The sequence below is a fragment of the Astatotilapia calliptera genome, chromosome 1 (genome assembly GCF_900246225.1).
Source record: "Astatotilapia calliptera chromosome 1, fAstCal1.2, whole genome shotgun sequence".
Classification (NCBI taxonomy): domain Eukaryota; kingdom Metazoa; phylum Chordata; class Actinopteri; order Cichliformes; family Cichlidae; genus Astatotilapia; species Astatotilapia calliptera.
The window spans coordinates 38123274-38146686 of NC_039302.1; the positions used below are offsets into that span (position 1 = coordinate 38123274).

The 23413-nt window shown below is 44.4% G+C and overlaps 1 protein-coding gene and 1 long non-coding RNA gene across 3 annotated transcripts; one reads left to right on the top strand and one right to left on the bottom strand.

Annotated features, from left to right (window-relative positions):
• Positions 1-11493: 11493 nt before the first annotated feature.
• On the bottom strand, positions 11494-21083 carry LOC113027654 (tryptophan 5-hydroxylase 1-like). 2 transcript variants are annotated; one of them, XM_026177318.1, is made up of 10 exons: positions 20392-21083; positions 20059-20242; positions 19871-19971; positions 19727-19794; positions 19443-19639; positions 15346-15481; positions 15067-15193; positions 12961-13056; positions 12428-12561; positions 11494-12286 (listed from the first exon to the last, which is right to left on the bottom strand). In XM_026177318.1, exons 1-10 carry the CDS (start codon positions 20545-20547, stop codon positions 12109-12111), a joined length of 1377 nt encoding a protein of 458 aa, XP_026033103.1. In that variant the 5' UTR covers positions 20548-21083; the 3' UTR covers positions 11494-12108. The 2 variants fall into 2 exon arrangements, with proteins under 2 accessions (XP_026033103.1, XP_026033110.1); XM_026177325.1 differs by having other exon boundaries at positions 19871-20010.
• On the top strand, positions 13101-14975 carry LOC113027665 (uncharacterized). Its single transcript, XR_003273113.1, has 2 exons — positions 13101-13174; positions 13898-14975. It is a non-coding gene; the product is annotated as an uncharacterized LOC113027665 (long non-coding RNA).
• Positions 21084-23413: the final 2330 nt, after the last annotated feature.

Here is a 23413-nt window from a genome sequence, read left to right on the forward strand (position 1 = left end):
ACCCATTGTGTTAATGAGTCGCAATTTAGTTACATTTTATTTACAAACACAGAAACAGACGGTAAACACACCCTCCCGATTACGTCATCGCCGAAGGCTCTCTCTTTCTCACTCACTGGAAGGAGACGGGGGGGTCACAGGGGCTCTCCCGGGGAGAGGAGGGGGCTTTCAGAGGGACAGCAGGGGGGCGTTACGGCTGAAGATAACAGAACAAAAAGTAATCAAACGAAACTAAAGCATTTTTTAAACCACTCGATTATTTCTGCCTCGTTTATGTTTCGTCTCTTTCTCTTTATCCAAATTTATCTGGAAACACATTTAAAACAACAACACTGACCAAAGAGCTGCGCATGAATCACAGGGTTACACAATATAACACACACACATGCACACACACACACACACACACATATATAAGATAAGATAAGATAAGATAAGATAGAACTTTATTAATCCCTCGGGTGGGTTCCTCTGGGAAATTCGACTTCCAAAAAAAGCACAGCAACGACAGAAGTTACAGTTACAGAACTGTTATATATATATATACACACACACACACACACACACACACATATATATAAATACAGAGACAAATATAAATAAAATATACAAAGGGGATAAATAGAATAAATAGGAATAAAAAATAAAAATACAAGTGAATTGCACATTTCAAGTATTGAGTCTATTGCACTGTTGACTATTTACAAAAAGTATTGCACAAGGTATTGTACAGTGAGGTCAAATCAAATCAAATCAAATCACTTTTTATTGTCACATGCGAATGAAATTCTTGTGTGCGAGCCCCACAAGCAACAGAGATGTGCAAACACAACAACACAAACGAGCAAAATACAAGAATGGCCAACCTGAAACTAATAAATATATGTACAATATATAATAGTGTATGCATTTCTGGATGTGTATACTAAATATTTTCCTACGTGTGTGTGTGTGTGTGTGTGTGTGTGTGTGTATACACATTTTTACAAATTAAATAGTAAAAAAATAAAATAAAATAATAATAATAATAATAATAATAATAATAAAATATATAAAATATACAGAGTTGAATATGTGCAAAACAGTGGCATTACTGTACAGTGTGGAGTGCATAATGTTGAAGTTCCAGTAGTGAAGCTGAGGTGTCTATGACGTGTTCAGCAGTCTGATGGCCTGATGGAAGAAGCTGTCTCTCAGTCTGCTGGTACGGGACCGGATGCTGCAGAACCTCCTTCCTGATGGAAGCAGTCTGAACAGTTTATGGCTGGGGTGACTGGAGTCCTTGATGATCCTCCCCGCTTTCCTCAGGCAGCGCTTCCTGTAGATGTCTTGGAGGGAGGGAAGCTCACCTCCAATTATCCGTTCAGAGCACCGCACTACTCGCTGGAGAGCTTTGCAGTTGTAGGCGGTGCTGTTGCCATACCAGGTGGTGATGCATCCAGTGAGGATGCTCTCAATGGCACAGTGATAGAAGGTCCTGAGGATGCGGGGGCTCATGCCGAATCTTTTCAGTCTCCTGAGAAAGAAGAGAAAAGTGTGAAAAGGTGAAGAGGCACTACAGCTTAGTTGTTCCCCCCTCCTTTGTCCTCCTGTCTCCCCTCCCTCTCCCCTCCAGAGAGGAGTTAAACAGTCTGATGGCGTGTGGGACAAAGGAGTTTTTAAGTCTGTTAGTTCTTGTCTTGGGGAGAAGCAACCTGTCACTGAACAGACTCTTCTGGTTGTTTATGGCCGTGTGCAGAGGATGCCCAGCATTGTTCATAATGTCCATCAGTTTCTTTAATGTCCTTTTCTCTGCCACTGTCACCAGAGTGTCCAGCTTCATGCCGACCACAGAGCTAGCCCTCCTGATCAGTTTCTCCAGCCTGGATGAGTCCTTCTTTGCTGTGCTGCTCCCCCAGCACACCACAGCATAGAAAAGTACTCCAGCAACCACTGACTGGTAAAACATCCTCAGGAGCTTCCTGCATATATATATATGTGTGTGTGTGTGTGTGTCTGTGTTTAAACCCTTTAATGTGGTTGGCTCCATGACCACATGTTAGCCTTTTTGGCCCAGAGTGAGAGTTTCAATATTCAGGCTGCTGTATTGTGTGTGTGTGTGTGTGTGTGTGTGTGTGTGTGTGTGTGTGTGTGTGTGTGTGTGTATTGGGTTGTTTTGTTTTTAGAGCAGGAGTTACGTTCTAAAAATAACCCACAATAACTGAAACCCGCGAAGTAGCCGACTTTATTTACAATGATTACAGATGTTTTAAGGCTGTAAAACCCGTCACTACACACTTTAGACACTTTTCTCAGACAGGCATGAACATTTTCAGTTTTCTCTCTTGTTTATACGCTCAAAGTTCAAACCTTCGTAAAAAACAAACAAACAAGTCCAGCATTACAGGATGAAACCAAAGACACCCGCACGTGACGACGTCTCGTCAACATTGTTGTGCTTGTTGGGGAGAAGACTGACAAACGTACAGTCCAGCACTTATGAGTCACACTGTTAGGATGGAAGATTTATGTAAATGTGACGAGCTGAACGCACTCTGTGCTGTACAGGAGACACGTGCACGGGACTGATGGACAGTAGGGGTGCAACGATATTCGTATCAATATTGAACCGTTCGATACAGTGCTTTCGGTTCGGTACGCATATGTATCGTACAATACAACATTTGTAATTTATTTTATCAATTTTCCTTCTGACGATGCTGTCTGTGTTGAGCGCTCAGTGAATCTGTGTTCGACTACTCCGCCTACGCTGCGCTGTCGAGCGCAGATCCACTGAGCGCTCAACACAGACAGCATAGTCAGAAGGAAGATCACAGGGCAAGCTAGCGAGACAGAAGTTAAGCTCTCCTTACAACATGGACCTCCCCCACCCTCATTCAGATCTGGCGTTTGGAATTATTTTGGTTTTCATGTGACGTATGACCCTGAAGGTAAGCGAGTCATGGACTAAAGTAAAACAGTATGTTGGATGTGCCATGCAATGCTCAATTACATGGGTGGGAACTAGTGTGTTAGCGCAGTTAGCTCGTTAACGTGTTGGCCGTCTAGCCCCATGCACGGAGCGATCGGCGGTAGCTCGTTAACGTAGATTTGCCGTGTTGAGGCGTTAAGGTCATTTCAACGAGATTAACCTGAAAGCACTAGTGGGAACACAACGAATATGACTGCACATTTACGCCGACATCATCCTAGTGCAAAGACAAAAACAACAAGCATGCTACTAACTTTAGCCGAGTCATTTAGACAGCTGTTAGCACATGATTCTCCTTATGCTGCTGAGAATATAGCCCAGAAGAAGCGGATAGTATAGCTTTTATTTTGGAAAGAGCCATTTCTCTGTAATAAACTCTCTTTTCCAAAGATGAGTGATTCCTCAATCAGATACAGGGCTTGCAATATCGCTAGCCCGACGTCCCGGAGCTAGCGATTTTTTCAGTCGGGCTACCAAAATCTATCTCTGCCCTGCCCGTCGGGCTATTGTAGGAAAAATATATGTCAATGCTTTTGCATTCTTTCAGAAATGTAGCTGGGTAATTATGTCATTGGCATCGGTGAGCCACTGTCAATATGTGACATATTGAAGTCGCGTTTGAATTTGCGCTTGTTTTTTGCTTTCACTTTGCAATCGTGCGAACTGTGTATAGAGAGCGACAGCACTGATCTGTGAGTGATGATAATTTGTGCACCAATTCCTCTGACATCGTCTTATTAATCGTTAGCTTACTATGCAAACATGACAAGTGAAATCTCCCACAGCTTAAACATGTGAGAGGTTGATCGCGCAGAGAATCGCTGAGCTTATGTGAGTGCGTGTGTAAAAGCATTTCAGTTCTGCTGAGCCAAATAAGACAGGTCAGGGTGAAGAAGTGACAGCCAAAGAAAAGCTTACCACAAAACGGAGAAGTTATGACAAATCAGACTATGAGGCAAAAAGAAAGTGCAGCTTTATGGTTTCATGGACAAAAGAATTTCTGTGGCTGCAATATGACGAGCTAAATAACCAGGGCTGCACATAAGTGGTCCGCAGGTGCGCATTCGCTGTGAAAATAAAAAACACGCACAAGGGTTAGGGTTAAATTTAAAAACTGTACTTTTGAGTTAAAATATATATTTATAATTTTAATAAATGACAAATTAAAAAGGCATGAACATTTTTTTGTATCGAAAAAATATCGAACCGTGACACCAAAGTATCGAACCGAACCGAACCGTGAATTTTGTGTATCGTTGCACCCCTAATGGACAGTGGTCCACAGCCAATCAGGACGCAGAACACAATGCGCTGTATAAAAAAAGACAAAAGGGGGAAAAGTATGCAAAATTGCACAAAAAAATCAGCGAAACAGCGAGGCTGCGAAAGATGAACCGCGATATAGACCGCCAGGGCTGGACTGGGACAAAACATCGGCCCACCAGGTATTAAAGGAAAAACCATAAAGCCTTTGATTGAGAACAAACGCTGTTGTCACAGTGATGGACGCTGTCTTGTTGGTATATATGCATCAGTCTAATAAACTTAAACCTGCACCATCCTCCCTATTCTGGTATTCTAAACAGTACCTGAAAGTAGACTGTTGGTCGAGTTAACCTCCTGAACTATCTACAACACATGGTGAAAACCTGACATTGAGACAGAGAAGACTAGAGGTGAGACATGATCATTACTGATGACAGATTTAGATATATTTGCATAAACCATTCATTTGCCACATCAATAAACAGCATGACAGGGCAAAATATTCTTTCTAACATGGCAACCTTTAAAAAGTGAAAAGTGACAGAAAGACAGGTGAGAAAGAATAAAACTGACTTTTTGATGGCATTTTACACACAGTACTGGTGCAGTATCTAGAAAATGTGGGAAATACTGGCATCATATACAGGGAGTGCAGAATTATTAGGCAAATGAGTATTTTGTCCACATCATCCTCTTCGTGCATGTTGTCTTACTCCAAGCTGTATAGGCTTGAAAGCCTACTACCAATTAAGCATATTAGGTGATGTGCATCTCTGTAATGAGAAGGGGTGTGGTCTAATGACATCAACACCCTATATCAGGTGTGCATAATTATTAGGCAATGTCCTTTCCTTTGGCAAAATGGGTCAAAAGAAGGACTTGACAGGCTCAGAAAAGTCAAAAATAGTGAGATATCTTGCAAAGGGATGCAGCAGTCTCAAAATTGCAAAGCTTCTGAAGCGTGATCATCGAACAATCAAGCGTTTCATTCAAAATAGTCAACAGGGTCGCAAGAAGCGTGTGGAAAAACCAAGGCGCAAAATAACTGCCCATGAACTGAGAAAAGTCAAGCGTGCAGCTGCCAAGATGCCACTTGCCACCAGTTTGGCCATATTTCAGAGCTGCAACATCACTGGAGTGCCCAAAAGCACAAGGTGTGCAATACTCAGAGACATGGCCAAGGTAAGAAAGGCTGAAAGACGACCACCACTGAACAAGACACACAAGCTGAAACGTCAAGACTGGGCCAAGAAATATCTCAAGACTGGTTTTTCTAAGGTTTTATGGACTGATGAAATGAGAGTGAGTCTTGATGGGCCAGATGGATGGGCCCGTGGCTGGATTGGTAAAGGGCAGAGAGCTCCAGTCCCACTCAGACGCCAGCAAGGTGGAGGTGGAGTACTGGTTTGGGCTGGTATCACCAAAGATGAGCTTGTGGGGCCTTTTCGGGTTGAGGATGGAGTCAAGCTCAACTCCCAGTCCTACTGCCAGTTTCTGGAAGACACCTTCTTCAAGCAGTGGTACAGGAAGAAGTCTGCATCCTTCAAGAAAAACATGATTGTCATGCAGGACAATGCTCCATCACACGCGTCCAAGTACTCCACAGCGTGGCTGCAAGAAAGGGTATAAAAGAAGAAAAACTAATGACATGGCCTCCTTGTTCACCTGATCTGAACCCCATTGAGAACCTGTGGTCCATCATCAAATGTGAGATTTACAAGGAGGGAAAACAGTACACCTCTCTGAACAGTGTCTGGGAGGCTGTGGTTGCTGCTGCACGCAATGTTGATGGTGAACAGATCAAAACACTGACAGAATCCATGGATGGCAGGCTTTTGAGTGTCCTTGCAAAGAAAGGTGGCTATATTGGTCGCTGATTTGTTTTTGTTTTGTTTTTGAATGTCAGAAATGTATATTTGTGAATGTGGAGATGTTATATTGGTTTCACTGGTAAAAATAAATAATTGAAATGGGCATATATTTGTTTTTTGTTAAGTTGCCTAATAATTATGCACAGTAATAGTCACCTGCACACACAGATATCCCCCTAAAATAACTAAAACTAAAAACAAACTAAAAACTACTTCCAAAAACATTCAGCTTTGATATTAATGAGTTTTTTGGGTTCATTGAGAACATGGTTGTTGTTCAATAATAAAATTATTCCTCAGAAATACAACTTGCCTAATAATTCTGCACTCCCTGTACAGTACTTACTTCTGAAGAAATTATGATGGGACCCTAAAAAAATTACTATGTACAATAATGGATTTCTATACATCTCCCAGCATCTGGCCCATAAAAACAAAAAATCACCATTGGGCTTACCGACCAGTCCACCTACGGGGACCGCTGTGTGTGTATATATATAAATGTGTGTGTGTGTGATACAACCATGTTCCACAGTTGTCGTGGCTTCTGTCTGAGAAATCTCTTTACATTTGAAATGTTCATCCCTGATTTATTTTGTCTTTTCCTTCCTCTGTTTGTCTCCTTGTTTCTGGATTTTGTTTTTTTGCTTCGTCCTGTTGAATTTTTGCTGTCAGCCTAATGAAAGCTTATCTTTCTTACTTTATCTGGCTAGTGTCCTGTTGTGTCCTCTCGTCGTTCCCTACAGATACCGAGACCACGAAGTGCTTCAAAACAAGTAAAAGGATTTGGAGTCATTGACGTGACAGCGTGAGAGGTCTGACTCAGCCCTGAATCCAAGTTTTACGTACATTTTGAGGTGCGTCACAGCTGGATATGACGGCATGCATCAGTTTGTCTCTGATGACTGAAAAGCAGATTTAGTGGCAGTTCCCACATGACTCATGAGCAACTTAAAATGTGAGTCAAACATTATTCCCGGGTTCCGGCTGGAAGGTTTGGAGTCCAGGGGGATTTCTCTCTGGCTGGCTGAGCTTCAGCTTTCAGTTTCATGTTGATTGAGCTGTACGGGGCTTTGTCACATCCACACGTGCGTATCTAAAATACACCCACTGTGGATTCAGGTTTGTGCGGTTCGTGTACAAAGTGACTCGAGCTCTGAAAGTGTAAAGAGTGTTTTTCATGATTGTTTACAAAAATGAGTCACATGCTGGGCCCGGATGATGCTCCAGATCCTGCACATGCACAGAAGTGGTGGAAATGACACAATCTGCAGTTCTTCCTGCACACGTGGCTTCAGGTAAAGCAGCCGTGGCTCTGTCGTTTATGCACATGTATGAAAAGAAAAGCCTCCGTTTGTTTTCCAGCTGTTCTTCTTTAACACACTGACTCCATATTTGTTCCTTGTCATCCGAGCGCCTGCGTGGTGAAGTCGGGGTTTTCCTACGACACCTGAAGATGTTCAAATTCAAGTCTGGTAAGAGTCAGAGCAGAAACATCTGCTCAGCAGCACCGAGACACAATCATGGCTCCTCCTACTGGCCACAGGAAATCAACAATATGTGATAAACTTTATCTGATCTCCAACATCACCTCATGAGCACAGGAAGCGATTTGTTTGTGCAACAGCTAATAGTCAATAGAGCGTCTCGAGATGCTCCAGGAGAGACGAGCGTCTGATAAACTGAAGCTGTCGGCATGTTTGGGCTCTTCCACGTGACGCAGCAGTTTGATCAGACAGGTGGTGTGCTGCTCTTCAGCCGTTGGGTGTAGTTCCACCCCCCTTCGTGCTTTGGGTGGACGAGGAACGCTGTAGCCAATCACCTTCCAGCTGTGGGTTTGTAAGCAGCTGTTTGCAGTAACACTGGGGGACTTTGTCCTGGACTCTGCTGTGTTGTTGGAGTCACTGGTTTGTCTTTTTTCTGCTGTTGACAGAGACTGAGAGATGACCTCTGACCTTTGGTTTGTGAGCAGTGTGTGTGTGTGTGTGTGTGCGTGCAGCCCTGTTCTGAGTCTAAATTTAAACTCAGAGTTTTCTGTTCCTGTTTTTCAGGCGACTCTGATCACAAAGCCGTCAATGAGTCACCATGGCGACCGATAAATAAAGAGCAGAGACATTTTTAGCGAGGCCAGAATTATGAATACTGGTCGGTTCAGAGTTCAGAATAAATCCTCCGTGATCACTTCCTCTGTCCTGTCATTGATCACTGATCGATTAGAAAGTCAGCTGTGTTTTATGTCACAAATATTTCATGTTTGGAGAGATGTAAACTCTGATACGAGCTGTGAGATTCACAGGATGTGAAACAGAGAGTCAGGCAGGAGGGGAGGGGTCAGCCACCTGCCAGGTGAGGTTTCGTCTCAGGGTGAGCAAACTCAGAGACTCCAGTAAATCCTGAAGTTCTCCTGAGAAACGACTGAAATGCTGAAGAGCTTCGCCTCCTCGTCTCCATAACTTCAGGTATCAGGATGAAGCACGGTGGATAAGCTGTGCAGGATGTGGACGTGATGATATTTGAACAGATAATATTCATTCTTGACTTCAATACTCAGTGATTCCTAACAACAAGCACGGCTCTCATATATCAAAGCCACAACTTCATGTCAACCATTTTCTCTCGCTGCTGTTTAAATTTGACTCTTTGCTGAATAGAACGAGCACTAACAGTCCAGCTTCTCTGAACACTGGACCTTGTACACAAACTTCAGTTTTTCCCTTTAATATGACACCGCTGGCTTTTTAGCTGCCTCCACCAAAGATCCACCAATCAGCTCGGGACGTGCAGCGCTGTGTTAGCGTCCTTTCAGGCTCCTGGCAGCTCTCACTGCTGACTTTAAGGGCTCTTTGTGGACTCTGTCCTTCTACATGTGAGCTCGTAGTCTCTGATGAGCATCACAGTCAGTGACAGGACTTTAAATGATTGGTCAGTGTTTCCTGTTGGTGTGAAGCATCCTTCCAGTTTGCATCGGTCTGATTATACACACAGTATTTTAACTGTGATATACCTGAAGTGATGTACAGGCCACATTTAAAAGTTTGGTATCAAACTTTCAGTCAAGCGTGAAGTGAAACATGTTTTTAAAATGTAACTTTAGGCTGTTTTTTGCAGGAACACCCTAATAAGGTTTCATATAAGAAAAGAACTACATACAAAATCTTTACCTTCACTCGTTATCAGAAGCACAAAGTTTCTAATAATACGTTTCTGAGCCCAAACCCAGCTGCTCTAAACGCTTTCTATTCTTCGACCTGTCTGATGTCACAGAGGGAATAGGAGCCACACCCACCCGCCGTTCAAACCTTTTGGTTTACATAAGAAATGTATCTTACCTGCCCCTCCCTTCCTTCCCTCCCCATCTCCAGCTGCCTCCCTCTTCCCGCTCCTCCACAACCACCCACACATGCAGGGCCTTGGAGTAGGGGTATGTCACCAGGGTGCAGAGGAGGCTACCCCCCCCCCCTGTCCCCTTCTGGCTGCCTCTGCCTCAATTTTATCCCACAACTTAGACATTCACATTATTCACACTCTCATTACACATACATATAGGATCTTGGGGGTGGGCACAATCACGGAGTCCAAAGTACCATCAGGGTGTACACCCCACCCCTGGCATCGTTGCCCACCTCTCAATTTTAAATACACGTAGACATTGAGGGCTAGCAGGAGGGACTATGCGCTTACCTGCTGCTCTCTGGCAGGTAGCTCCATGCCCTCCTGGGTTTTAAATGCACCTTAGAACACACATGCATCAACATTACAATGAGCGGGTGGAGGGAAGTTTGGAGTCTTCTCTCACCCCCATTCTCTGCGGCCTACTGGAGCGGGGGGGCTAGGTGGAGTTGGCCGTCCGACTGCGGTCTGGAGTGTGGGGCCTCCCTGCTGCTGCGGAGTCGGGGCGGTCTGCCTCTCCCCACCGCAGGAAAAAGGGTAACACCACCTGGGTCTGGGTGCAGTTCCCCCCTCCAGGGGCAAGGGTACCTAGACCCGATTTGTAGAGTACGCTTGGGGAGTGTGATCGTGTGTACAGCGTCTCTTTATGTCTGTCTCCACGTTGGTTGAGTGTGGAGTAAGTGCATATGAGAGCATGAGGGTGGGAATGGATGTTTGTATCTGTGTGTGCCTGTATGTCTGTGTCTATATGTCAGGTTGGGTGTCAGACGCCACCTCTCTGGGGACACCTCAGGCCCTCCAAGGTTTGGAGGCCTATCTCCACCCACCACTTCCCCTGCCGGTGGCGGACTCCCTCAGACATCGGTGCGTTGGTGGTTCTTTGTGTCCGGGGATGGGCGTCCAGGTACACACCGGCTCACTCCTTGGCGGCCGCTTATCGGGGCCTGGAGCCTGGGGCTCGCTCGGGCCCCTTCGGAGGTGGGGTGCCCCCGGCCTCTCGGCCTGGGGCTCGGTCACTCAGGCACAGCTGGCGGCCGGGGGAGCTCACGGGCGCGTCACTGCAACTCCCCCTGGCTTCTGCTCCGCGGCTGCTGAGTGAGCCCTCATCTGGGACTCTCCTCAGCTCTTTCTGGGACAGTGGCGCGGCTGCCCCTCTGTTGGTCTTCCATGGTCTCTTGTGTTCTGGGGGCCTCTGGATGTCTGGAGTTTTGATCTCCTCCATACCTGCTTCACACCCTGGAGGACGGGGCTGTGGCCCCCCCACACCCTCTAGCAGATCATTACATGGAGAAACCTTTGGAATACAAGCGCGCTGATCCACACAGGTATGCACACGGGTGTTCACTGCTCGTAGACTTAAATTACACCTTTCTTGGCTGCTACTTCGAAGCACATCTGTCCTGCGTGCTGCACAACAACATTGAATATTTAGTATTTACTGCTGTTTACACTTAGCTAGATTAATGCGATGGTGTTGTGTTTAGTATGTTGCTTTGTTTTTTTTTTTGCTTGTTTTCTATTCTTCTCTCAACAGGTGATCCAGGAGATTTTTATTTTTTTTCTCCCCCCTTTCTCACTGTCCCTCTCCCCTTCTGTTTTTCCTTTCGTTCCTCTTTCTTTCTCCCTTTCCTATCTCTCACTCATGTCTGTCCCGTCTGTAACATCTGAAAATAAAATATAATAAATAATAAAAACAAAGATCGACCAAATGGACCAATACGGCAATGCCACGATGATCCATTTGGCAAAATAAATCCATTGGGTATCCTTGTTGGTCTTCAGACAACAATTCTGATGGCTAAAGAACCAAATGGGACAGGCAAACAAAAAAGAAAAGAAAAAAAAAGAAAAAAGAAATGTATCTTAAAGGGGGAGGAGCTAAAGGGATGAGCTGAGGAGTCGCAGGAGGCCCAGCAGGTAAAGAAGGATTATTCTGAACTATGAATCATGCAAAGCTGCTCTGGGAGAGAGAGTCCAGGAATAAAAAGATGAAGCTGGAGATGAGCAGAGGTATTTAACCGACTGACATCTGTTCCCAGTCACAAGCTGAAGGTTCTGCTCTGTGACAATATATCTGTGAGCTATTTTTAACCAGCGAAGTGCTTTTATGGTGCTGCTGGTACTCTGCTGTGGATACTGGTGGGGTGGCTGAGTGGCGCCCTCTGCTGGTGTGAAGCATGCACAACTAAATGCTGCTCTTTGCACATCCAGCAACACTTTGTTGCTTTAAAAGTTGTTGTGAGGCCTCGTGTAGGTGTGTGCAGCTGATCTAATGGACACGGGTGCTGTGTCGCATTAAATGCCGCAGTAACTGAGCAGCAGCACAAACAGAACCAGGATCAGATCACTGCAGAACTCTCACACACGATTATGTGTATTTTATAGATCATCACACAAATTCACATGATTACAGACAGATTATCACGGCACACGTGCCGCATTTTTACAGCTCAGCCTACAAACAATAAATGTGTCCTAGCGAATGTTTCAGGAGGCCCCTCCCCCCTCAGGAGGAGGTGTCGGCTTTGTTGCAGCAGAAGTAGATTCAGAGCAGAAGCAGAGGCATAGAAGCGGTGTTCGGCTGTCAGCGGCTTTACTGTGAGCACCTCTTTACACGCTCTGCAGTTTTTTGCTGAGTCGGTTCAGAGCGTCTTCGACGATGTCCAGCTCGTGCCGGATGTCCTTCACCATGCTGTTGATGTTGTTGGTGTCCTCCAGAACGTCCACGCTCTGAGTGTAGGGGTCGTAGCGTATCGTGAAGGGACGTCGAAGGGTCTTGGCAAACTCCCTGCAGACACAGCACACACTTTACATCCTCAGCTGAAGCTCTCACATCGGCTCAGAACCAAAATCAGGGACAAGCAGGGACATACAGGGTCAGGGTTCACGGTGCGTCTCACACATCATGTGGGGAAAACTTGCAGCTCACCTCATTTTGTTCTTGGCTTCCTCAAAACTGTCGGCCACATAGTAAACGTGCTGAAACGTGGTGATCATGCACTCCTGGTTGCAGGTCACCGTGGGGTCAAAAGGAAGGATGTTGGCACTGCTGGACAAAGCGTGCTAGGAGGACAGACAGACACGTGCACAGATGTTTTAGATAGAGTCCAAACTTACTGAAACCTGAGCGCAGGTGACTGCTGCGTCAGGTAACTAGCTTAGCAACGGTTGGTGTCAGCTGGAGGACGCTCTGTGCTGCTTCTACCAAAAACCAAACACTGAGAGCGAGTCGTGAGTGCAGTGAAGTAAAATCTTACATGTTGAAGTTTTAAGCATCAAAACCTGGAAATACTCAAGTAAAATACAAGTACACAAAAATGGGAGGAGTTTTAAGATGGTGTTTTTATGCCATGTGGATTTTTTTAACCACTCAGTGGGTTTAAGAAAACACAAAAATCACTAATAATCTGAGTCCTTTTAAAAATCGTCAGATGAAGGTGCAGTGTGGAGGTCGGAGGTCACCTGGAGTTCACTGACGGAGGAGAGGAGCCCCGCGCCGTACGCCCTCAGCCTGCCGTCCTGCTTACAGAGCCCAAACTCCACAGTGAAGAAGTAACACTGGAACAAACAGGAGGACACCGACATCAGCTCAGAGCGCCACTGCACGCGCTCAGTCAGCAGCGCTCATCTGTCTGTTTGGTAGATTAAAGCCTGGTGTGGATGAAACTGTGGACAGGTGAGTTCACTGAAATCATCTGCTTCTAGTTTTTCACATTTCGTTCCAGTATTTATATTTACTGAATCCTTCTTCATGTTTTCTGTTCATGTTGAGCTCAGCAGCATCACATTAGCGCTAACTCAGCATGCTGTATACACGTGTCAGTAGAATATTGTATTTCTTTAGTCAGTATAAGCTTTTAATGATATAAGTTTACTTGTGATAGAATGCTGCATGATGATCATTTCCTAGCTTAGAACTGATCGTATTTTCATTGTTCTGGACGGATTGTTCTTTATGAAACGTGTTCTGATATTTGTATCTGAATCTTCCCACAGCGATAGTAAGAAGTCAAACAAGCAGTCCTGACCTCGCACACACACACACACACACACACACACACACACACACACACACACACACACACACACACACACACACACACACACACACACACACACACACATGCTCACGTCAAATTTATTCATTTTTCTTGTGTATAAATAAAGACAAGTGCAAGAACAGAGCGTGCATTTCACAGGGCCCCACTCTGATGTGAGCGCTCTGCGAAACGCCCTTGCAAGTTAAAACTGCAGCGTCTGTTTGTGTGTTTTCTCCTCTTAGACTCTCAGCTGAAGAAGTGTCATTTAGAATAAATCTCTTGACAACACGCATACTGACAATCAGCGGTTTTGAGTCTTGATTATATTAATTTATTCTTATTCTTTTTTATTTTCACAGTTTGCACCTTCGATCCAGGAGGACGATATTTCGTCCCACTGTATACCTGAGTGTATACAGTTGGGTTGACAATAAAACTCGACTTGATTCAAAGACTCAGGACAGGAAGGTTTAGGGCGGGGCTGTCACTGACGATGACCTTGGTGGGTTCAAGCTACCCAGATTATAAACCAGGTGGAAGTATAAAGGACAATGGTCCACCAGGGGGCGGACGTTCACCCCGGGGCGAGCGCACACTGAGAATCGCTCAAAGTCACCTGAACAAACTTTTCACATGAATATTTTGAACCTGAAGGAAGAATTTTGTAAATGCATCAGCTGCTGAGCAACACTGCTTATTATGAGGAACTCTGAATATACTGTAAGTACGAATTGCTGTGATTGGCTCGTTCCTCACTGATGAGAAGCCTGGTGGTGTCACCTGGTGGTGGAGATGTAGAAATGCAGCAGAGGTTTGGAGCAGGAGCTCAGCAGGTGATTAACAGGACAGGTAACCACGTACATGCACCTCTATACATGCACCAGCCAATGACACGCTGCCACAGCTGTAAGATAAACAGGCGTGTTTCTGTGAGGATTGCCTGCTACTCAGGAGCTCGATTCTTACGGGGAGAGGGAGAGGAGACCCTGAGAGCACCTAATCCAGGTGTCCTTCACCTTTACGTGTCAGTCAGTGGTCTGTTTCACTCCTATTGGTAGTTGCCTTAATATTTAGACATGTTCAACTCAGGACACGCCCACTTCACAACACTAACTCCATATTTTGCCTCCAGCTCACTGAGGTCATCAGCCCAACCTCTCACCTGCTACTGCTGCCCTGAGTCTTCCTGTCCCCTTAAGAAGAACTGAGAACTTTCTATCAGATTTAAGGCCCTATTTCTGTCATGTCTGAGGTCCCTCATGGTTTCATTCCAGCTTTCTGTTTGCGCTCTGTCTGTAACACTGTGAGAACTTTGTTAACCCTTTGTGACGTTTGCTGTTTTGGTTCTTCGTTTGCAGATACGTGTCCATGTAAAGCACTTTGGTTCAACTTCTGTGGTTTTAAAATGTTCTGTGTAATAAAACTGACTTGACAGCCTTATGAGCCAATCCCTTCATATGTGGGGGGAGCCATGTTGTTCCCGCCTCATCCAGGTGTATTTAGGGTGAGTCGGCGCTGCAGCACTCACCGTGGCCAGTTTGTTTACATCATCATCTGAAGCGCCAAGCGACGCCAAACCGAGCTCCTGAGAGAACTGAGCGAAGCTGGGCTCGGCAAGCAGAGGCACGTGACCCAGCAGCTCATGGCATGTGTCTCTGCAGCACACACACGCACACACACACACACACACACACACACACAAGGCTTTAGAAATATGAACAAAATAATAGTGTGTGTGTGTGTGTGTGTGTGTGTGTGTGTGTGTGTGTGTGTGTGTGTGTGTGTGTGTGTGTCTTTGTGCACTCACGGTTCAGGTGTGTACAGAGGCTCTGAGCTGTGGCGGACATACTGAGTGCAGTGGAAGACTCTGAAGGCCAGGCCTGCCAGGAAGTCTCTGGGGGAGAGGTAACCGGCAACGGGCCTGATGATGAAGCCTGAGCACTCTGCTCAAACACACACACACACACGCACACACACACACACACACACACACGCACACACACACACGCACACACACACACACACTGTCCATCTTAATCTAAACAGCGACCAAAAGATGACCAGTTAACCAAAAATAAGAAAGCCAGAACTGAAGAGGAGTAAGATTAGACAAAGACTCAGGCACCAGGATGAGGGTACTGAGGATGGGAGAAAATAACAAAGGATAGAAGTAAAAACACAGAAAGGTAACAAGGACTTAACTGTCAAAATAAAACAGAGGCACAAAGATCAAACCACACAGAAAACAGGAAGGACGCAGGCAGAGGGGTTATTAGGGTTACCATGACAGCTGCAGTTCATGTACCGGCCAGCAGAGGCAGCAGCGAGTCAGTCCCCACAGACTCCCATGTTAAAACTTTCCAGCAGAAATAACCATGTTTACAGCCTGATACACAAACTGTTTGTTCTCTAGAGATAATTCCCCCTTAATAATAACTAAGGACGATTTTATAACTCACATGTTTAAATGGTATTAAGGCTCTAAGTTTGCATTATTGGGGGCGTGGCCTCTTTGACTGACAGGTTGATGGTGGTGACAGGTGGCTGTAGCTGCTAGCTGTCTGCTAACTGGATCTCTGGACCTTGGTTGTGCTGTTGGAGCATTTTAATGAAATCATGTGACCAACAATATGGCTGCTGTGGGGTTTATGGGCTCAAATTGTGGTCATAAATATTTTGTACTTGTAAATCAGGATTTGTATGTATAAAAAGAATTTGTGTGTGCGTAAAAAAGATTTGTGTGTGGACATACGTGTGAAACTCTGCACTCAAGCTTCAAGTTACAAGTACGAATTTTGACCCTATTTTTCTTCCTTTCAGCTGATTGGTCAATGTCATGTCAATCACAAATGTAACAATCCAATCAGAGAACAGATGGGTTTGGATGTCGGAGGGGCGCTTTTTGAACTGCAGGTCCTTGAAGGATAAAGGCTCCAAAACAATCAAACTGGTTTTGCCCATTATGTGCGAAACCAGAAAAAGTGCCTGAAAGCTGCAGTGGGAAACATCGGTGTCACTCTCCTTGTTTTTGGCTCAGATATTCAGCAGCTTGGAAACAACTGCTTGCAGGGCTCTAGGGTGCGACCACATTTTTCAATGGTGCAACTAAAAAAAATCCTACGTCGCAGAACTCTGAAAGTCTCCGTGTGGTCAACAACAGACAGACATTATGCCTCTATCGTGGTCTAAACCAATCAGAGATAGCCAGGGGCGGGACCTCTCTGATTGGCCGTGATCCAGTTGAGAGTGCAGGTGGATAGAGATAGTGATGATAAATTCGATTCTTTTTACTGAATCGAGTTTGAATGAGTCACTCACCAAAGTGAATTGGATTTTGAGTCATTTGAGTCACTGAGTCAGTTGACCAGAGAGTGCAAAAAATTTACATTTTCACTGAAACTTAATTTGTTTCTCTTTTCATGTAAATCCTGCTGCTAAGACGAGTGATTCGTTTATGCTACGATTCAGCGCAGCAAGGGAGGGGGTGAGTAACTCAAATGTGCTGTTAGCATGTTAGCAGAGCGATGCTACTGTGAGCTGAGGAGCTATTGTGTTGATGTGAGCTTCTACTCAGGGTTTTTTCTTCCAGTTCAGAGCAGGAATGTTTTTGTTAAGTTAATGTTTTTTTGACTGTTGTTTTTTCCCCCACAATTTTAATTATAAGTTAGATATATTTCTACTAATGATATTAGTTTGCTAACAGCAACAGGGATGAGTCAGTGAGTCAGTTGGCGTTTTGTGAATCATGATTCACGAGTCAGTAAAGTGATTCTCGAGTATTGAACGATTCGCTCATGATTCGCACATCACTAGATAGAGAGAGGTGAGTGGCTTGAATAAAGCGATAAAGCTCTCAAAACCATTTCAACAACAACCAAACAGTAAATGAGAGCAGGTACACGGATTCCACACAAAGACGTAAACACAGAGCGGACCGACGCCTCAGAATCAGCGTTCTCTTTCTCGGCTTTCTCACCAGACGGCCCGTACACGGACACGCCGTCGGGGCTGAAAGCCGACAGCTCACTGATCCTGATGCATCGGCCGGTCCGCGCTTTGTGTTTACTGTTTACGTCTTTTTTGTGCTCAATTCTGAGCTGCAGGTTTTGTGTCTCTCCAACCAAAATTCACTGAAGCAGCAGCAAAAGAAGATCAAACTACGCTTCACATTTGATAAACGTCATCGTCATAAACATCATCAGTTGATAAACATCTTCTCTGACTTTTGCTGTTTTGCTTCCACCACGATAAAATCACACTTCATGCACAGCTCTCTCTCTCTCTCTGTGTACTTCAAGAACAGTTTCCCATCTCAAATCTAAATTTTTGCGTTATTCATTCGCTTATTACCCATATTGCATAATTTTATAATAAATGATCAGAATTATAATGTTTCTGACTGTCTGAGGCAAAACTGAATCGAATCAGGACCTCGTGAATCGGAATCGAATGGATTATAGAAATCAGTGATGATACCCAACCTTAGTGAGCAGCCTAGGCCCGACAGAGTGGATGTAGCTGTGGGTAATAAAAAAGATGAAAAGAACGATTGATAACTTTTTTGTTATGTCTCCGTCTGATCTGTCTGAAATTCATAGCCAGCTCTGACACGATGCCATCAACCTCTGAGCGCTGAAAAAGCAGCAGTGTGTCCAGAAACACATTATAAGCTGCGATAAATGCCCTGTGTCCCCTCTCCCCCCGGCCTTTCAGCAGCAAACAGGTCGTCAGAGTGATGATTAAGTTTAACATTGTCTACAACATTACCAAAGAGTGCCAACGCACTTTAAGCACAAGCAGTTTTTCAGTAACTTCTCTTTCTGGTAGAAATGTGCTTCAAATAAAGAACTTTGTGTTGACAAGATTGTTAGTTAATCATTTACAAATCAATAGTGTCTCTATGGACTGAATTTCCCCCCAAAAAGTGTTAAGCGCCCAAATTTTGCACTGAGAGACTGCAGCACTAAGAAAAAAAGTTAGGCGCACCAGTGCAACCGTGACAAAAAGTTAGTCTAGAGCCCTGGCTTGCATTTGACGGTCAGCGATGGGCAGTAACACGTTAAGGTAACACATTACTGTAATCCGATTACTTTTTAAAGTAACGAGTAAAGTAAGGGATTACTATTGCAAAAAAGTAATTAGTTCGTGGTAACAGACGTGTGCAGTTCAACAAGGGATAATGTGCAGTGCGGGAGAGAGTACGACCGTGCAGCATTTAAAGCGTGGAAGTACTCACATTACTTTGAGTTTGATTCCTTACAAAGTAACACAAACGTTCGCGTCTGCTGTGCACTCTGCGTGGAAAATGAAACCTTAAACTTCTGAGCAAGTACCGAGAATGCTGGCATGACCGCTGAGGCACACCTGCACCGGGCAAACCTCCACCCGCACCACTCCTGCTAAACACGTGAAAATAGATTTAAGAGCGACAGGACTCAGTGCTGCTAAGTTTTTGATTTTATTTATTTTCTGCTTTGTTTTACTTGCATCTATTAGAAAGAGTGTAAACACAAAACAATTATTTTATTTTAAATGCTGGAATGTGCAGAAAATAGGTTTAAATGTTAAACACATTTCTTCAAGTCAAAGACAGCTGCATACGATTTAATTTTTCCTTGATGCATAAAGTTAAAGATTCAAACTAATAAGACACGTTTTAAAGAGACTTTTTCATTAGATTCAGTTTTATATGATGGATCATGCAGAAAAAATAGAATTGGGCTGAAAGGTCGCTTTATTACCTATTCAGGTTGTGTATCGTGTTTTTTAAAAGTAACTAAGTAACTAATTACTTTTGAAAATAAGTAATCAGTAGAGTAATGGGATTACTTTTTTGGAGACGTAATCAGGAATTAGTTAATGGTCACTTTTCCAAGTAACTTGACCAACACTGTTGACGGTTACCTTTAAGGAAGTGCGAGACGTCCTCCAGCTGGGGGATGTTGTCCTCGCTGTATTTGCAGTACTTGGTCAGCAGTGGGAGGTTCTTCAGGTACTCCCTGCAGGCGTGGCTCGGGTACAGCTTGTGGAGCTCCCTGAACACCACGCCCCAGGTACGCACCTCCTCTGCAGTGTAGTCCACACGAGGGATGGGCTCACCGCTGTGAGAGACGGAGTTAAAGGATGAAAGCCCTTCTAGGTTTTTATTATTAACTTCATTAATGAAAACATCCATAAGAGGAACTCACTGTTTGTAGTTTACAGCTAAATCAGAAAAATATTGTCTTCGTTTTCTGTATATGTTGTCCTTAAATCCCTGCAGGAACAGCAAAACCTCAGTCGGTTACCGAGTTCACGCTACATTTCAGAGCTCTGTCCGATGACGCACATACCGGATGATCTGCATCAAGTTCAGAGCCGTACATCAAAACCCTGTTTGCACACAGGTCCAAGTCTGAGATCTTCTTGGGGAACCACGGCACACCGGGCACATCTGAAACACAGTCAAGACACACGCAGACCTGTGAAATAACTCATTCCTATCACAGCTACTGTTTAGTCAAAGTACGACAAGGTGTACCGTCCTCGGGTAGAGCGGAGCCGTCGAACGGCGAGATCTCCACGATGTCCGTGTGCTTCCTGAGCAGCTCGGTGAGCTCCTTGAACTGCTCGTGGTCGGTGTGGCAGTCCACAAAGATCTCAAAGTCTGAATTCCTTCGTTTGGACTTCCGGGACTCGATGTGGATGAGGTTGACGTGTTTTTCCTGCGAACACACACACACAAACACACACAAACACACACACACCCAAAGAAGATGCTGTAAAAGCTTCTGATCACATTCATTCCTGGCCAGTCACATGCATCCTCAGAAAACACCATATCTGTGTCAACATAAAGAAAATGAAACCTCACCTGGAAAAGTTTCAGTGCCTTTATAAGACCACCGACTTCGTTTTTCAGAGTGAATATGATGGTTGTCGAGCCTCTCCCAAAGCTGCTGGAGACGGTCCTGTTGTCCAAAGACCTTCCTCTGCGAAGCTCCTTTCCTTCTGACTTCCTGGCGTACATGCTTCTCTGGATTTCAGCGATACAAATATGAAATTGATAGTGATGGTTCAGTAAGCTTGCTTTGGCACTGGCTGCATCAGAGAGTCGTCTGGTAGGAGTACGACGTGAAGGTCGTGACAGGATGAGTCTCCGGCTGTTCTGTCACTCTGCACGGCGGCTGCTGCCTTTATGAAGCTGCAGCAGAGGGGAGGGCGCTCCAGAGATGGATGTTCATCAGGAGGAAGATCAGCATCACGCCATATACATCACAACACACGACGCCTTGACACGTCACCACCTGTTCACTAATTGTTGAGTCAACGTGACGATAAAGTGTTACTGTAACCGTCCTTTAAAATACACGAACGCATGAACTTTACAGTAACTGTGAACGACTTACTGTTTGCTTCATGGCAACCGGTTTATAGTACTGTGTACTGTTTGTGTACAATGAATTAAATATTTACTGTATTTATGACACATTTTAATTGACACTGTTTCAGGATTAACATCCCTTATTAGTTATAACAATAGAAGCGTATGACTGTAATATAAAGTCCCAGGTTATACATATTATATTTTCAGTACCTGAAACACTCACATGTATCTAAATCAAACTGATAACATAGTTACAGTTTGAATGGAGAGAGAACAAATTATGTTGCAAGTATTTGAATTAATGAGTATCCAACATGTTAACGTTAAAGGCTGCATCATAGAGGACAGCAAACTTTGCTTTCTTTCACTGAACTCACAGAAATCACTTTGAGCTGCAGCTGTTGGTTCCTGCTCTTCTCTCTTCTGTTACAAATGAAGACAGTTGAACCCTAAATGCTGTAAACGTGGGAATGAAGAGATTCCTGTTTGTCTGTTTGCTGACTGTGTTTTTATGCGGTGATTAGCCACGGGACAAAATAAAAGAATTATTTATAAGACAGAAAACACACAAAATCTTTTCAAGTAACAAATACTTTAAAGAGCAGAGTATTATCAGTATCCTGACCTCCTGTCCTGGACTCTAGTTACACAGTACTCACAGGTGCAGACAGCTGAAAGGTGAACCTGGAGACGCTGTTGAGTCATTTTAAAGAAACTTCTGGTTATGAATGCAGAAATTATATTTATGGTTCTATTTTTTGAAAGTTTACCATCATTTTTTGTTCAGTTCTGTTTTAATATTAATTTTTTTTACATATTCAGCAGGTTATTTTTGATCTTTCGGGAGGTAAATGGACTGATTCTTATACAGCACTTCTCTACTCTCCCAGAGTACTCAGAGCGCTCTATACAACATGTCACATTCACCTTTTTCTATGATTTTAAGTGCTTACTGACATTCACACACATCCATACTCTGATGGGTCAGACAGCAACTTAGGGTTAGTAGCCCAAAGGCATGCGGGCCAGGCGGGGGTCGAACTACCTCCTGAGCTACAGGGGTTCGTATACTCTAATACAGACAAGATCCCTAATAGTCACGTGTAACTACAGTGTAAGGAGGGGAAACAAACTATAAATCTGTATCAGTGTTTTATTTTACCCAGATAATAAGACTCGGAGCGACCAGTCAGTGTGAGCAGACACTGATAATAATATTGCAAAAGGACTGTAAAGCGAGCCGTCACAGCTTTTTATTGATAAGACTTCAAAACCTATCAACTGGATCTCGTGATCAGGAGTCATCGCTCAGGACATCACCTCTGTCAGAAAACAGAGGGCGGGTCTGAGTCACCTGTGGAACCGAAGCCTTAGTTATTCAAACTGAACCAAATTCTTCTTTATTTTTCTCCAACAAAGAGCAACTTCAGTTTTACCAGCGGACGTTTTGCACAGGTGGCATCTTATCGCAGCATCATGCTGGAGCTCCTGAGAGCGACACAAATGTTTGTAGAAGCCGTCAGCATGCCGAGGTGCTTGATTTGAAACACCTGAGTGAAATGATTTGGACAGGTGAGGGAATGCTTTTGGCAGAGCAGTTTGTTTTACACAAAAAAACAAAGGTTACACTGTGAGTTAGAAGTTTCCACCAAAGGTTTCATCGCATGTTCGGTTGCATGTGGTCATAACCTCATACGGGGGGGGGGTAGCTCACATTGGCCATGTAGTCCGTCTATAACGAGTAATTGTAGTTATAGCGAGAGACAGGAAGTCTCTATCTGCTTCTCTAATTTTGTCTAAAACTGCAGCCTGACTCCAGCAGGCTCCACATGAGGCCTGGCGTATTTAAACACATTTACGGCCGGACGTGACCCTCAGCAGCCCTCTGAGATGAACGTCACTGATGCGGGTTTGCTGCTAACTGCAGCCATGATTTTCTGGGCTGCAGATCTGAGTCTGATGCTGCTTCTTTGAAAAGCTTAATGAGAGTCAGACTCAGAGTGTGATCCATCTACTGTCTGTTTATGCGATTAGAGAGCCCAGGCCTTTGTGCAGCACTGTCTGCTGATGCTGTATGTGTTTCTGTGCAGGCTCGTTTTTTTACTGCTTTACCTTGTTACGCACTGATCTTCATTCACATGAATGAAATAATGCACATGAAATACAAATATAACTTCCAGCATGAATCCGAATGCAAAGCCGACTCTAAAAATATCCCAAAATTACTCCAAAGATGCTAAGGCCCAGTAACGCTGCAGACCAGCACCTGAGGAATAACGGAATAAAATAATCAGAGTGTGTAATTCAAGCGAAAACTAGTGAGAACTGTGAAGGCCTGAGAAGTGTACGGTTTTAGGACTGAGCCTGTATCAGTGCAGAGACACGAGTCCATAATTACACTGGCTGTGTGAAAGGTTTTGTCCAGCCAGCTCCAAACGTTTGGACCTTGACGTGTCTCGGACTGTTTGTCACTTTCATTTGGAAAGTCTGTAATTACTCCACATAACTA